This window comes from Peromyscus leucopus, chromosome 3, assembly GCF_004664715.2.
Source record: "Peromyscus leucopus breed LL Stock chromosome 3, UCI_PerLeu_2.1, whole genome shotgun sequence".
In the NCBI taxonomy this organism is placed as follows: domain Eukaryota; kingdom Metazoa; phylum Chordata; class Mammalia; order Rodentia; family Cricetidae; genus Peromyscus; species Peromyscus leucopus.
Window position 1 is genome coordinate 157394637 of NC_051065.1, and position 15116 is coordinate 157409752.

The 15116-nt window shown below is 51.6% G+C and overlaps 1 protein-coding gene across 1 annotated transcript; it reads right to left on the reverse strand.

The window, feature by feature from the left end:
- Positions 1-162: 162 nt before the first annotated feature.
- On the reverse strand, positions 163-13038 carry Il17re (interleukin 17 receptor E). The gene is made up of 16 exons (XM_037204269.1): positions 12774-13038; positions 12430-12445; positions 11516-11611; positions 9194-9291; positions 8800-8959; positions 8586-8725; positions 7535-7603; positions 6640-6706; positions 5622-5797; positions 5481-5528; positions 5352-5397; positions 5099-5253; positions 2618-2686; positions 1957-2008; positions 1780-1878; positions 163-1361 (listed from the first exon to the last, which is right to left on the reverse strand). Exons 1-16 carry the CDS (start codon positions 12900-12902, stop codon positions 775-777), a joined length of 2007 nt encoding a protein of 668 aa, XP_037060164.1. The 5' UTR covers positions 12903-13038; the 3' UTR covers positions 163-774.
- Between the last annotated feature and the right edge of the window lie 2078 nt (positions 13039-15116).

The following is a 15116-nucleotide window of genomic DNA, read 5'->3' on the forward strand; positions in this document are numbered from 1 at the left end:
GAAAGGATCCAGGAGGTACTGGGCCCTCCTTGCCTTCCACAGGCACGGCCTGTGGGAATGAGGCCACCGATGACATTGTGAGTGAGAGGACTTGAGCTGATGAGCTGTCCTAGAACAAGCCCAGGGCAGGCCCAGGCACACAAGAGCAGCACACGGTGTTCCTTAATTTATCTACTAGGTTCGCTTTTATTCACCCTTCTGGATGCACGAAAACCCTCTCTCTCAACAAGTGTGGTGGCTCAGGCCTCTAATCCCAGCACTCAGGAGGCAGAGACAGGGAGCTCTCTCTTTGTCCCAGGCTATCCAGGGCGACACAGTGTCTATCTCAAACAAACAAAAACGCAAAATCAAACAAAAAAATCAAACTGCCTCTGGAGAGGGCCTCCCTCTGGGAAAGGGTGACTGACCCTTTGCTTACAAGGGGTTTCTCTCAACTCGGCTGAGCAGAACCACCTTCAAGACCTTGACAGACAGAGCCTGCTTCCCAACCCTGGCCCAGCTCTCTCCAGTACTAGAATGCATGGTGCAGGTGCCTGTCTTTGCAGTTTCCAAAAGGAAATGGAAAAAACGGCCCCTCCTCAAAAAGGGCTGAGGAGCTATCAAGAAAGCCCAGTTTTCTCTCAGGGACTCTGAGAGGAAGCATATGTGGGAGGAAAGCCGGGCCAGTTTGGGGCCTAGAGTGAGTCTTACAGTTTGGTGGAGGCAAGAAGCACCCCAAGAGTACAAGCCTGAGGCCTCATTCTGGAGTTCCAGCTGTTGCTCCATAGGCTAAGGCTACAGACCACTGGAACCGCAGGGATGATCGGTTGAGCCTTGGTGGTCAACTTTGGCGGCGAGTTCCAGCTGGTGACACAGCTCCAGGCGGTTTTTCAAGCACCGCTTAGCCCCAAGGTGACTCCGGCTGGTGGCGAGGGTGGCAGGCCGCGCATCCAGAGCCCTCAGCAGGCGCGGCAGGTCACGAAGCAGGCGGTAGCGCGGCAGAGTGCGCAGAGGCCGGGGGATGTCGCCTTTGGCGCAGAGGCGACTGAAGTAGGCAAGCAGCAGCCGGCTTGGGGCAGCGCAGAGCAGGGTGCGAAGGGACGCGGTGCGTGGGTCGCCGCCGCTGCCGGCGGGGCTGGGGCCTGCACAGTTCCACAGCAGCAGCACGGTGCCCTGCTCCCGCGCCACGCGCTCCCGCGCCGCCCAGAGCCACGGCAGTGGTCCAAGGCGGGCCACATGCGTCCCCTCCCAGAGATCCACGATGACGTCGCGCCCGCCGCCCAGCGCGGTCCGCAGCAGTTCGGCCAACGCTCCCACCAGACGCCGCTGTGCCTCTGAGTCCGCTGCGTGCAGTAGTAGAATTGGCCGCGCTTGACCTGGGCCTGGGGACCCGAGCAACAGCTGAGTCAAGGTGAGGGGCTGGGGGAAAGACAGCCCAGCCCTCCCCTAGAGGCCTCTGGCCTACACTCTAGGGCGCCCTGCGTCCTTGATCGGTTCTGGGAGTCAGTCCCCCACACTGCTGAGCCTCTCTGGTGCTTATAGGCTTATAGGCTACTGAGGAAAACGTGCGGCTTCTAGGGCACAGCAGGCTGGATTGTAAACACCCTCCTACCCCGATCCCTAGCCTCGCCTCTTGCCAGCTAGGTGGTACAGATACAATCTGCACCCATGGGCCGCTTGCCCTGCCTTAACCATTCCTGCCCACTAGGGGGCCTAAGGCTAGCGGTCTGTGCTTTGTCCCCAGCTCGGTCAAAAGGTGCTAGGAACGTCGGAATCCCTGGCTAACCCAGGCGAGCTTACCTGGCAGTAGGCGCCGACAGAGGAGGCTCAGAACTATGCCCAAGAGAGTGGCGAGGCCCAGCAGTGCCAGGATCAAGAGCCCCAGGTGCCTATGGGAGACTGAATCAAGCAGGGTGAAGCCAAGCCACTGAAGACAGTGCCCAAGCTCCGTCTCCTCTCATCCAAGAACTAACTCACCATCAGGACACAAAAGGTGCTTCCAGGCAAACTGGACATCTGACCTCCACACCTGAGGACACAGGGCCCCACTCGTGTGAGTTAGAGCACCCCCTTCCTCCCAGGGAAGGAGTCCCCACTGGCCTCCAGTTTTGTGTCTGGTACAATCCCCTGGACAGCCACAGACCAGGTCAAGGTGGCAAACGCCAGTGAGACCACAGCGGCTCCCACAGTTGGCCTGGGCTGAAGAGCACAGAGCAGCTGAATTAGTCAGCCACCACTGAGCGCTAGGCCTTGTCACCACGCCTCATGGACACGCAGCACTGGGTTTTCTCATTTTTCATGGGAAGGCAAAATATCAGTGTTTTTTTTTTGTTTTTTTTTTTGTTTTTTTTTTTTTGTTTTTTTTGTTTTTCAAGACAGGGTTTCTCTGTGTAGCTTTGCGCCTTTTTCTGGAACTCACTTGGTAGCCCAGGCTGGCCTCGACCTCACAGAGATCCGCCTGGCTCTGCCTCCCGAGTGCTGGGATTAAAGGCGTGCGCCACCACCCAGCAGTGTTTTGTTTTGAAGATAACATGTAACTAGTGATCACTAATTCCAATTTAAAACATTTGGCCAAACCAAATACATTCATGGGCTCTGTGCCAGGGAATCTGTGAGGAGCGAGGGTAGGATTTCTTACCAGGATGCAGCTCCCCGGCCTCAAGAAGGGAATGATGAGATCAAAAGTCGCTGGGACTGAGCCCTGGGTCTGTAGGGACAAAGGATAGAGTGGTTGTCCCCATACAGGCAAATCTGATAGTCTCATCCACCCCGGTCCGACCTAGGTAAAGGACCCAGTGGCACCTCCAGAAGACTTCCCCAGCCACCACCGACTCTCCCCAGATATTAACTGCTGCAGCTGAACTAACATCACACACACACACACACACACACACACACACACACGAGTGCCGCCATGAGGAAGAAGGTGGGCACGGCCATTGTCTCCGTCCTGCACATGTGTGTGTCTCTCACTTCCCTGCACAGCTGAGGAGGCGTCTTGTCCGCTGGGAAGAATGAGCTGTAAAGACTGGTGGCCTGGGTCGAGTCTTCACTATCGTCTTTCTAGTTCCCGGGTTTGTGACCTTTCCGTGGATTTGAATGATATCTCCTCCCTCCCCAGTCTCAGATTCTTTATTTGCATATGAGGGCCAATAATCTCTGTCGGGTTACTGGAAGCATTAAATGGAAATATGCATATGGATGATTTTAATAAACTGATGTTAGAAGCAGCTGTTATTAGGCTAAGAAACGGGGGGCGAAGCCTGTATTGTGTGCTCTTCTTACACCTCCTGGTGCATAGCACAGGGTGGGCACAGAGCAGTACTTGAGGAGAACCGTCTACAGACGAGACACGTTAGTTACGGGTTGGCCGGTCATCTCTACCGCCCACCTTCTCCTCTGTACCCCTCACCTGCCTGCCTGCACTCTGGAGGCCACTGTCAAGCACTCGGATACTCTCAGGTCTCAGACATTTGCTACCCCTGTGTGGGAGCCCATAGAGCTCCGGCTGCAAGGGAGCCCTTGAGGGAGGGGACCGTAGCGAGCACAGGATGCTGCCTCAGCTCAGTGCTGTGGTTTTGCAGTTGCGGTTTTTAAATCAGAAACACAGACCAAAGTCGGCTAGTCATCCTGTTCTTCGTCCGCATGGTGGAGTTACACCAGAGGAGCACTGCACAGTGAGCCCTTCAGCTTCTAGGGGTCTCTTGAGAGTTGGTAAATGTGATTTTATTTAAAATAAAAACGGCCCCCATAGGCCCATAGGGAACGGCACTTTTGGAGGTGTGGCCTTGTTGGAGGAGGTGTCGCTAGGGGCTGGCCTCTGAGGTCTCAGATGCTCAAGCCAGGTCCAGTGTGTGGCACTTTTTCACTTCTGCTGCCTCTGGATCACGATGCAGACCTCCCAGCTCCCTCTCCAGCACCACGTCTGCCTGCACGCCGCCATGCTTCCCACCATGACAATCATGGAATAAACCTCTGAACTGTAAGCCAGCCCCAGTTAAAAGTTTTCCTGCTGGGTGGCGGCGGCACATGCCTTTAATCCCAGCACTCAGGAGACAGAGGCAGGAGGATCTCTGTGAACTTGAGTCAGGGATACACAGAGAAACCCTGTCTCAAAACACCACTCCCCCCCCCCCCCCCCCCGAGAGAAGCTTTCCTTTACAAGCACTACTGTGGTCATGGTGTCTCTTCACAGCAATAGAAATCCTAAGACAGTGAACGTTTATACTAGTGCCTCGTGGAAGCCTGAGACCTGGGAGAGGACAGCTGGGGTGAGGGTAGCACCACTATACAATGTAGGGCTGAGGAAATGACTCAGTAACTGCATTGTCTGTGCAAGCAGAAGCACCTGAGTTCAAATCTCAACCATCCAGATTTAAGAGAGAGAGAGAGAGAGAGAGAGAGAGAGAGAGAGAGAGAGAGAGAAGAGAAGAGAAGAGAAGAGAAGAGAAGAGAAGAGAAGAGAAGAGAAGAGAAGAGAGCCTGGTAGTAGTGACACATGCCTTTAACCCCAGCATGCTCGGAAAGCAGAGGCAGGTGGATCTCTCATTTTGAGAGCAGCCCGGTCTACAGAGTGAGTTCCAGGACAGCCAGGGCTACACAGAGGAAACCCTGTCTGGGGGAGGAAAAAAAAAAAAAGGCAGGTGTGGCTGTATATTCATGCAGCCCCAGCACTGGAGATCAGAGACAGGTGAATCCCAACATCTCACTGGACTTCCACCATAGCTGAAGTCAGCTCCAGGTTCAGTGAGAGACCTTGTCTCAAAGGAATAAGGTGGAAATGAATAAGGACCTCTGGACTCTTCATTCACGCTTACAGGCGTGCATATCTACACACATAGGCTACACCACACACACAATGTGGCAGCAGCTTCGGTGGGCTAGCGGGTGGCTGAAGGTGGGGGTGCCAGCGCCTGGGCTCTATTCTCTTTGTAACTGAGGAACTGCAAGCTCGGGAACTCCCTCATGAAGGACCCCACGGATTGACGGAGGGCCAGCGGTCCAAGACTAATAAGAAAATAATCCAGGGCGAGTGATAGGATGCAGGGCGTCTGCCTCACTGAAGCAACAGGGAGTTTGGGGATATGCATTGGCCAACCTGGTGGGAAGCAAACCGTACCTGGCTGACGCTGTACACAATAGGCACCAGGGTATCCAGCCCCAAGCCTGGGGTACTCCAGGCAGCGCTGAAGGTAGCGTACGTCCTCGAGGAGAAGTGCAGGGTCAGTTGTTGGCCCTGGGTAGTCATGCTCACAGTCCAGGATGGGAGAGACCCTGTTTGTGGGAGGTGATCAGAGCTGGGTTGTGCTGGGCCTGGAGGTCGCAGGCGAGTGAGGGTGAGATGTGCAAGAAGGGATTCCATAGTGACTCACCGCTCTGGTGGGGACATTCAATATGGCTGCTGTTTTCAAAAGAAAACTGAGAAACACACGAGTGTCGAGTCAGCGAGATTCGGTCCCTTCCTCCCTCCTCCCACTGCCAGCCCCCGCCCATGGTTGTACCTTAAGGCAGAGCTGGGGGTGCAGATCCACATTCTCCAGGACATACCACTGTTAAAGGGAGGGGAGCTGGTCAGGGAGAAGGGGATGTCCTCTGGGCCCCACCCGGCCCACCTCAGTCCTGGAGGAAGGGGATGTCCTTACTCCTTCTGATTCCTGTGCTGTGGCATTGGGGAGGCTTTCACAGGGCATGAGCGGGCCCTGTCTCTGGCAGAGGGAGGCCTCCAGTTTCAGTGGGCAGCGGAGTGTCAGAGCCATGACCATCTGATCGCGCCGGCTGTAGTCAGTGAAGTGGACTGACTTCCAGAAGTCCGCGCCATCTGGGCAGGCGGCAGGTCGGAGGATGAGGCCACAGCGCAGCTCTAACTCCATCTCCCGACCCCCACCCCAGGGCACTAGGAGAAAATACTGAAGGACCTCACAATTCCTCCCCCCTCCCTCCTTCCTTCCCTCCCCCCTTCCCTCCCTTCCTCCCTTCCTACCCAGCTTTCTTGGCTTTACCTTTCCATCTTGGGCCTCCACACTGAACACCCCTTACTGTACCCTGTACTCAAAATCTGTGTAGGCTCCTCTCAGAATCTGAATGTCTGCTCCCCTGCCTCTTCTTCCTAAATCTCGTCCATTTCCTGAGCTCAGCTCAGGGGCCAGCTCCTCTGAGACCCTCTCTGCTCACAAGTGTCCCTGGGCTTCTCTCCTGAGTTGATGTAGCTTTGTGTTACTTGTACCTGAGTGTCCTCTCTTCTCAAGGTCACCACTGTGCATACAGCATTCAGACAACACCAGCCTCTTCCCCAAAAATATTTCATTCAAGCCTCATAAACAGTTTTGATTTTATAGACGAGGGAAGGGGGCTCTGGGGTAATCCATGGCAGAGCTGAAAAGGGAGCTTAGGTCTCTGGTTGGTCCTCACACACATCACTCCCTGGGTGGGTCTCTTCCACTCATCATGCTCAGCACTCAGGAGCTCATCTGCAGATTAACAGCTAGACACTGTGGCCCTTTCCCCCTGGCTCCAGAAAAAAAGAAGTTCTCATGCCATCTGGGGTCTTCCTCCATCACACACACACACACACACACACACACACACACACACACACACCCCGAAAGAGAGAAGGGGGAGGGGGTATGAATGTGCATCAAGATTAATACAAACAGCACTCACAGGCTTCAGGCCAGCTCTGGAAGGGACACTTTTTGCGCCTCACAGTGTCCTCTTGCAGGTAGGAGGCCTGGTGAACACAGAAAGAGTCAAGGAAATGGCTTTTCTGAGGTCATCGTTCTGGATCTAGCTTACTGCAAAGAAGCAGCTTGAGCTGTAGGACACTAATCAGGGAGCCATGTGGAGCATGGGCAAGGGTTAGGGCTCCAGAGCACAGGGAAGAGCAGCAAATGAGGGGCTGACTCCTCCTGTCCCCAAAGAACTATCCCAGCCACAGAGAAGTCCTGAGGGTCATATCCGTCAATTTCAGGCTTCTGACCTCCATTCTGGACTTTCTCAAGGTACCCAGCACCCTGTGTTGACTCCTCACTCTGACTCCCTAAGAGTCACCGGCTGTCTCCTCTGGCAGTTTCTTATTTCCCAGGTCTCTGTCTACACCCTCCTGTTAGTTCCTGTCTTCCCCCTAAAAATGTCCAAAGCATCTTTATCTTCAGACTTACAAGGAGAGATGGAGGACTCCAATGGAGGGCTGGAAAGGACATGACTTTGGGAGGAATATGCAACTTTGGCTCTCAAGAACACAGTGATGATGACTGTTTATTCTGTGTCTGTGAGCTGAAGCCAAATCTGGACCAGGGAAGGCAGCATCCAGGCAGGGCTGAGGTGGAACTGGCTGAGGTGGAACTGCCTAGGACCCTTCTGCCTCCGAACACATGTGGCCTAGCCAGCACCAGTTTCCTAAGCATCCCAGTAGTCTGGTCCTTTTGGAGTCTCTAATGCTGTATGGCTTGCTCTATCACCAAATCATCTCCGTCCTTCCCTAGTCCTTTGCAAGTTGACTTACTGGAGATTCTGTTGGACAAGGAGCCATGGTTAACCCACGTTTCCCTGTGCTCACCTCTATGCACATGCAGGGCAGGAGGAATTCATAGGGCAGGTCTGCAGTGTGGCCCCCAGGCACAATTTTCTGTGGATAAAACCACAAAGGGAGAGAAAAAGAGACACCTAAGAAAAAGCATGGACACTATGGACAAGGCAGGAGGAAGCTGGAAGCTTGGACAATATACCTTACTTTCCTACTCCGTGAAACTTAGTTCTCCCTCCCATGGGATCTCGGTTCTATACTCTGGCCATTTGCTTGAGGTAAAGGAGCAGGGGTAGGGGAAAGACTATACATTTATTGAGCTCCAGTTGTATGCCATGCAAGGTGTTAGAAGCATCAACTCTGCTAAAGGCTGGCATCACCATGACGTTAGAGGGTACAGTCATTACAGACATGAAGTGAGCCCGGGGACTCCAGAGCATGGCATCAGTCTCTGCACGTGATGCCCAGTCACGTGCAGAGGCGTCTGTGATGAGCGGAGGTTGAAGTGCACTGCTGTGCCTGGACTGTGAGATGGGGGGGAGGGTATCATTTTCGGAGGATTAGACAGAAGGTGTGAGGGAGGAGAACAGCAAGACATATGTGACAGTTTGTCACCTTATCAGGGAACAGCCTCTTGAGGAAATAACAAAGAGTTTGTTGTTGTTTTTCTTAAGACTCACGTACCCCGAACTGACCTCAGACTCATTATATATCCAAGGAAGACCTTGAATGTCTGAGCCTCCTGCTTCGCCCTCCCATCCCATTCGTACAATGCCAGAGATCAAGCATGCTGGGCAAGCACTCTGCCAACGGAGCTGTCTCCAGCCCTCACAACGGTCTCTTAATTTGACCCAGTCACACCAAGGGTCCTCTCCCTGGGAATATACACCATACTCATTTCTTTCTGGTCTCTCAAGTAACAGCCCACCACCTTTTCTGCCTAGTCAAAAAAAAGTCTTAATGCTACCTACCTCATTTTATAAGGAAGTTTTGGACAACTACTTTCCTTATTTGGGCAAAAGATCCCGCTGCCATTCACTGAAAATTTGAGTAGTGTGTCTCTACAGGGCGTGGAACTCCATACCTGGGTATCAAAGGGACTGCTCATGTCTTCACATTCCAGTGCCCACTGGTAACAAAGACGCACACTAGCCTCTGGGCCTGGAGAAACAGTCACCCGAATAGCCTGTGCCTCGGGCAGCAAATCAAAGGAGAATTCAGGTCCTAGGGAGAAGGGAGACTCATTGACCCCGGCTCAGGTAAGGCTGAAACCACCTGCTGTCACTCATGCCGCCTACCTCCACGCTTCTGTGAACCTGCTCCAGGAAGATGCTCTACGCCTTCTGCATCTGAAGGCTGGGTCCTTTTGGAGCGTGGTCCTCTATGAGAGATGGCTGGGAAGGGGTTGGAAATGCGATGGCCTTCCAGAGACGGAGAAAGGCTGCCTAGCAGCTTCCTCTGCAAGCAGAGAACAAAGTGGTGGTAAGCCAGGATCCAGGAAGCCCGCTTTCTAGTTCCGCCTTTGAAACCGGAGAGACCACAGGCAAAGTGTTCAAGTTCTTTGGGCCTCAGTTTCCCTTACTGTATAATCTCCACACTTTCAAACTCCCTCTTGTAGCCGGAAAACAAAATAAGGGACAAAAAAAGCAAGGGGTTGCGGGCCGTAGGGTAGAGCTGCAAGACACAGGGTACCTGGGAGGATGCTGGTGTCCGGCGCCTCCGGTAGAATTCAAACTTATGAGGACTCTTAGATTTCTTCACCAAGAGAGGGAACCAGCCCCACTGAAGGCCTGTAGGAGGGAGACATACTTCTTACCTGGGCATTCTTGGCCCCTGTCCTACCTGTGATGTGACCCAATGTTGGGTAGAAAGTCAATAGAAATCAAGGACAACAATGATATCGAGCTTCTTAGGTGGCAAAAATTATGATTCAGTAAAAACGAATGAAGACCCTTCAAGGCTCAGTGCACACGGAAGAAAGAATGTGAGAGCCAGAAGATGTGGAGGAGTGCTGTGAAGCCCTTCTAGACGTGAAGCGGCTGTTGTGTTCATGATCCCACTGCAGCGGTGGTCACCTGCACAAGATCTGCACAAGGTCAAGCCAACGAGCTCAGTCACATTCCAGCAGGCAGACTCACTAACTGGAGTGAGTTACAGTGAGTTACAGACAAACAGAGCAAGGCATGGTTTTATACCTGTATTCAGAGGCAGAGGCAGGCAGATCTCTTGATTTTGAGGCCAGCCTAGTCTATTTTGCAAGTTCCAGGTGAGCCAGGACTACGCAGTGAGCCTCTGTCTCAGAAAGCTGAGGGCTGTGTGTGTGTGGACAGATGGGTCAGCACTTCAGAGCACTTGCTGTTCTTAAAGGACCCAGGATTGGTTCCTCGCTCCCACATGGTGGCTCACAATCATCTGTAACTCCAGTGCTACCGGGAATGATGCTTCCATGGGTACTACATGGATGCAATACACACATATACATGCAAGCAAAACACTCAGACACATAAAATAAATCTTAAAAAAAAAAAAAGACACAAATGTGGGACAATGATGTATGGGGAGTTATCCAAGGGAAGTGGGAGGGAGGGATTGTGGGTGGGTTTGATCAAGATAGATTGTATGCGGTGGTGGCGCACGCCTTTAGTCCCAGCACTCGGGAGGCAGAGCCAGGCGGATCTCTGTGAGTTCAAGGCCCGCCTGGTCTACAGAGCAAGATCCAGGACAGGCACCAAAATTACACAGAGAAACCCTGTCTCAGAAAAAAAAAAGAAAAGATAGATTGTGTGCATGTATGAGATTGTCAAATAATAAATACAAGATGTTTTATTTGTTTTTAAAATCTTTAGGCTTATTTATTTTCTTTTATGTGTATCAGTGTTTGCCTGATATGTGTGTGTGTGTGCGTGTGTACCATGTGCATGCCTGGTGCCTGCTGAGATCAGAAGAAGGTACTGGATTTCCTAGAACTAGAGTTATAGATAATTGTGAGCCACTATGTGGGTGCTGGGAATCAAATACTGATCCGTTGGAAGAGCAGCAAGTGTTCTTAGTAATTGAGTCATCTCTCTACCTCTAACAAATTATATCTAAATAAAACAAATAAGAATTTCGTAAGAGAAAAAAAGACACACACACACACACACACACACACACACACACATACCTCCCACAAAGATAGGTGTTAATTCTAGCATGATTTCTTTCTTCTTTGCTTTTTTGGGGTTTTGTTTGTTTGTGGGTTTTTTCTTTTTTTTTTTTTTTTTTTTTTTTTTTGAGACAGGGTTTCTCTGTGTATCCCTGCTGTCCTGGAACTCACTCTGTAGACCAGGTTGTCCTTGAACTCAGAGATCCACCTGCCTCTGCCTCCCAAGTGAGGGGATTAAAGGCATGTGACACCACCGTCCAGCTGTAGCATGATTTCTAATGGTGAAAATTTTTAAACTAACTTTTTGTGATTTTACTTTATGTTTAATTATGTGCGTGTATAGGTACATACATTTGTATAGGTACATACAAATGAGTGCAGGTGCTTAAGAGATCAGGAACATCAGATTCCTTGGAGTTGGGGTTGCAGACAGATGTAAGCTTCCTGACATGGGAATAGAGCTCAGGTCCTCTGCAAGAGCATTTAGTACTCTTGACTGCTGAGCTGTCTTTCCATTCCCTATAACTGCTAGTTTTCCAGTGTGTGTTCAGTGTGTACCAACTGAGTCAATGAAACAGCAGAGTGACAATCCCATTTTACAGATGGAAAGTAATGATAGCAAGCAAGTCCATAGGACACACGGATTTTAGGGATTGGTGCCAGATGAAAGGTGGTACCCCCACAAAGACACAGATGTCCCATGAGTGTCTGTCATGATGTGCGAGTCTAGATGCTCTAAGTCCCTGCTGAGGTTAACAGGACAAAAATGTGTTCCAGTATGACAACTGACACCCAGCCTAGGTACCGATTCTTCAGCTGGCCCCAGTTCAGACCTCCACTGAGAACGGCTCACAGGCTGCTTTTCCTACCTGGAGGATGTGACACCAGGCGCAGGCACAAACAGCAGGGCCGGTGCCAGGGCTTTGTGGCCAGGAGGGTAGGGCAAGGAGTTTGAGCAGAACTTCCTGTGGAAAATAGACAGTCGGCACAGTAACACACAGGTGTAAACCATTCCTTGGGAGTCTGAGCTGGGAGGTGGTGGCGCACGCCTTTGATCCCCACACTCAGGAAGCAGAAGCAGGCAGATCTCTGTGAGTTCGAGGCCAGCCTGGTCTACAAAGTGAGTTCTAGGACAGCCAGGAATACACAGAGAAACCCTGTCTCGAAAAACCATAAACAAATAAACAAACAAACAAATAACGGAGGCTTTGGTATTACATAGTGAGACCCTGTCTCAAAACAAAAACAAAAAGATGAACAAGAAAAATGGAGGTCCCACCCTACCTCCTCCAAACTGGATGTAAGGCTTGGGTAAGTTACTGGACAGGTGCCAGACTGCTCATCCATCAGGTGGGGGTGTCAGAAGGACCAAGTAACACAGTGCATGGGGAGAGAGCTTGGTGAAGTAGAATGCACCATGAAGTATGAGCGAATACTGTTCCTGATCAAGTGAAGGGCAGTGGTAGACCGCCGACCGTACAGAGCACCTGGAGATTAGCCACGTGCTCACTCTACCCTCCCCACGGGGGAGCAGCACCGGCCTCATCACAACCCTTTCTCCTCTACTCCTGTGCTCAGAAGCCCAGGGTTGGATGGGAGAGCGAAGAACATTGCCTGAGTAGTCAGAGTCTGAATTACAGTGCAAATCTAGACTTGCCCTCCACTTTCTCGTTGATACTAGATTACTCCTCGGGTTGGGAACCAAAATTGCCAAGGACAGCTCACTGAGACCTGGGCTCGGGGGAGCATGGGGAAGAGAAGCAGAACAAGAAATAAGACTCACCAGCGAAACTCTTATCCTGAAGGTACGGGATCCAGGAGGGAAAAGAAACGAGAGAGGCATCATTAAAAGGGACTTGCGTAAGGAGCATTCTCCCTGAACCCTGTGTCAATCATCCAGTTCTGGACCCACAGCTGTCCATCCTCTCCAGCTGTTTTCTTCTGTTCCACCCTGCCAAGGACCTCAGCATACCAGACCCTTATCAATCCCTTCAAGACCATATAGTGGACACAACGGGCCACCAGTAGAGCACAGGGATTTCAGAGGTAGGAAAGGGCAGGCAGGAGAATAGGGGGTTCGACTCTGTGCCAAGCAAGTGTCCCCCCCACCTAGCAGCAGGACCTTACCACATAGGAAGCCAGTAGACAGCGGCTGGTCCAGCGTGGCAGGTAGGGACAGCCAACCTCAGCAGACACAGATCGGCTACAGAGCAGGAGGAGAGGCAGGAGCAGGGGCGCCAATCTGGAGCTCCCCATGAGCTTCTGCAGGATCAGGGCAGGGAGACCATGGCTTTGTTGTCTGCAGCAGGGCAGCAGGGCCAGGCCCTGGAGCTGTGGGGAGCACACAGTACCAGCAGGCGCTCTCACCTAGCCCTGCCCTGGATCCACCCTGCCCTGAAGCTCCTCCTCTATCCTAACCAGCAGGCTGGGTCACATTCCTTCTCCCCGAGCCAGGGCACTGAGGAAGGCTTGTCCACTGGCTCGCCTGTTTGATAGAAAGCCTTATTACTCTCACAGCACAGGGGGCTCTTGGTGTGGTGGAGAGTTAACAGGAAAGGGACCAGCCCCCTGTTGTGGAGGTGTACCCACTCTTAACCCCTCCCGCTCCTAAAACACTGCAGGTCTGACGCGTCTGTTAGTCTGCTCTAGAACTTGGATCTGCCATAGACAGTTACACATCTTTCATTTTGAGAACTAACATCTATTCTGCACTTGTCTACACCAAATACTGAAGATAAAGAAGTGATTGGTGCGTCATTTAAAGTCAGGCCAAATGTAAGTAAACATTACATGACACCAATAAGCCTCTGTGTTCCCCATATGCACTCTGGCTCCCCACCAGGCTGGCTTTCAACCAAGGCCCAGCTTTCTTTAGCGCATTAGCCCCTTCCAACTCTTCTCAACTCCAGGTCAAAGTGGTCTCCAGCTTCAGGGACCAACTGAGTAATACAGCTTGCTCAGGAAGCCCCAGAACTGACAGCTGAGCTCTGGAGCAGAGGGAGCAGCCCCACGCTCTGACCTGGTTTCCTGTGGTTTCCGGTGCAGGAAAAAGCTGACAAGGCTCCAGGCTTTGTGGGGACCCTCCCATCATCTCACAGCTTCCTTCCACTCATGGAGCGCTTGGGCTACCTCAGCCCTCACCTTGGCAATGCCCACGATGGACAGATGGTTTGGGGCCTGTCCACTGGGTCAACGCATCTTGGTATTGCTATTGTCTCTCCTTTTTAAATTAATTAAAAAAAAATAAGCGCTCTCTCTCTCTCTCTCTCTCTCTCTCTCTCTCTCTCTCTCTCTCTCTCTCGTGTGTGTGTGTGTGTGTGTGTGTGTGTGTGTGTGTGTGTGTGTGTGTGTTTTGTATGCGTGTGTGTGTGTGTGTGTGTGTTTTGTATGCATAGGTGGGCAGGTGCACTTGCCCATGCAGGCTTATGTAGAGGCCAGAGGCTAACACCAGGGTGTCTTCCTGATTTGTCTCTGCCTTGTTTTGAGACAGGATCTTCTCTGAACCTAGAGCTTGCTGTTTCAGCTAGGCTGGTGGGGCAGCAAGCCCCTAGGAGCCACCTGTCTCTTCTCCTTAGTGCTGAAGCTACAGGTATATTCTGCCATGGTTTGGCATTGTGTGGGTGCTGGGGCCCAGAACTCAGGTTCTAATACTTATGCAGCAAGCATTTCACATCTGTCCAGTCCCGTTATTATTATCATCATCAAGACAGGTTCTCATGTTCTCTATGTAGCCTAAGGATGTCCTTGAGCTCCTGATCCTCATACTTCCACTTCCCAAGTGCTGAGATCCCTGGCATGCACCACCACTTCCAGTTTCTTCCGTGCTGGAGACTGAATTCAGGGTCTTGTGCTAGGCAGGCACACTATCAACAAAGCTACATCCTAACTCCAACATTCTGTCCTTCTGAGATTCAGTCTGGACCACCCTTCAGAAACATGACCGAGGTCTTCTCTGGGCCACTCCTAAATCTTTTGGGCCACATCTGAAGTCCCCAATCTACTCATGACCCTCTTGCTTTTGCATTCATACACTTTTTGTTGTTTTGGGGTTTTTGTTTGTTTTTTGAGGCAGGGTTTCACTGTGTAGCCTTGGTCATCCTGGAACTCACTCTGCAGACCAGGCTGGCCTCAAACTCACAGAGATCCACCTGCCTCTGCCTCCCAAGTGCTGGGATTAAAGATGTGAGCCACTACCACCCAGTATAATAAACAATATTTTTTAAAGGAATATAAAAAGAAGGCTGGGGATAGACTCAGTGGCAGAGCACTTACTTAGTGTACTTAAGGCCCTGGTTTAATCCCCGTGTTCTCTCCAGTGCCTAGCAGTGATAGTCAGGGAGCAGGCGCTCTTCGGCTGAGTGAGCATCAATCATGATACATTTCATCTAAGTAGCTTATCTACTTCCAGTTCACAAAGCAACAGCAATATTTGATCCCTCTAAACACCTTGTGAGGCAGATAAGTGAGGAT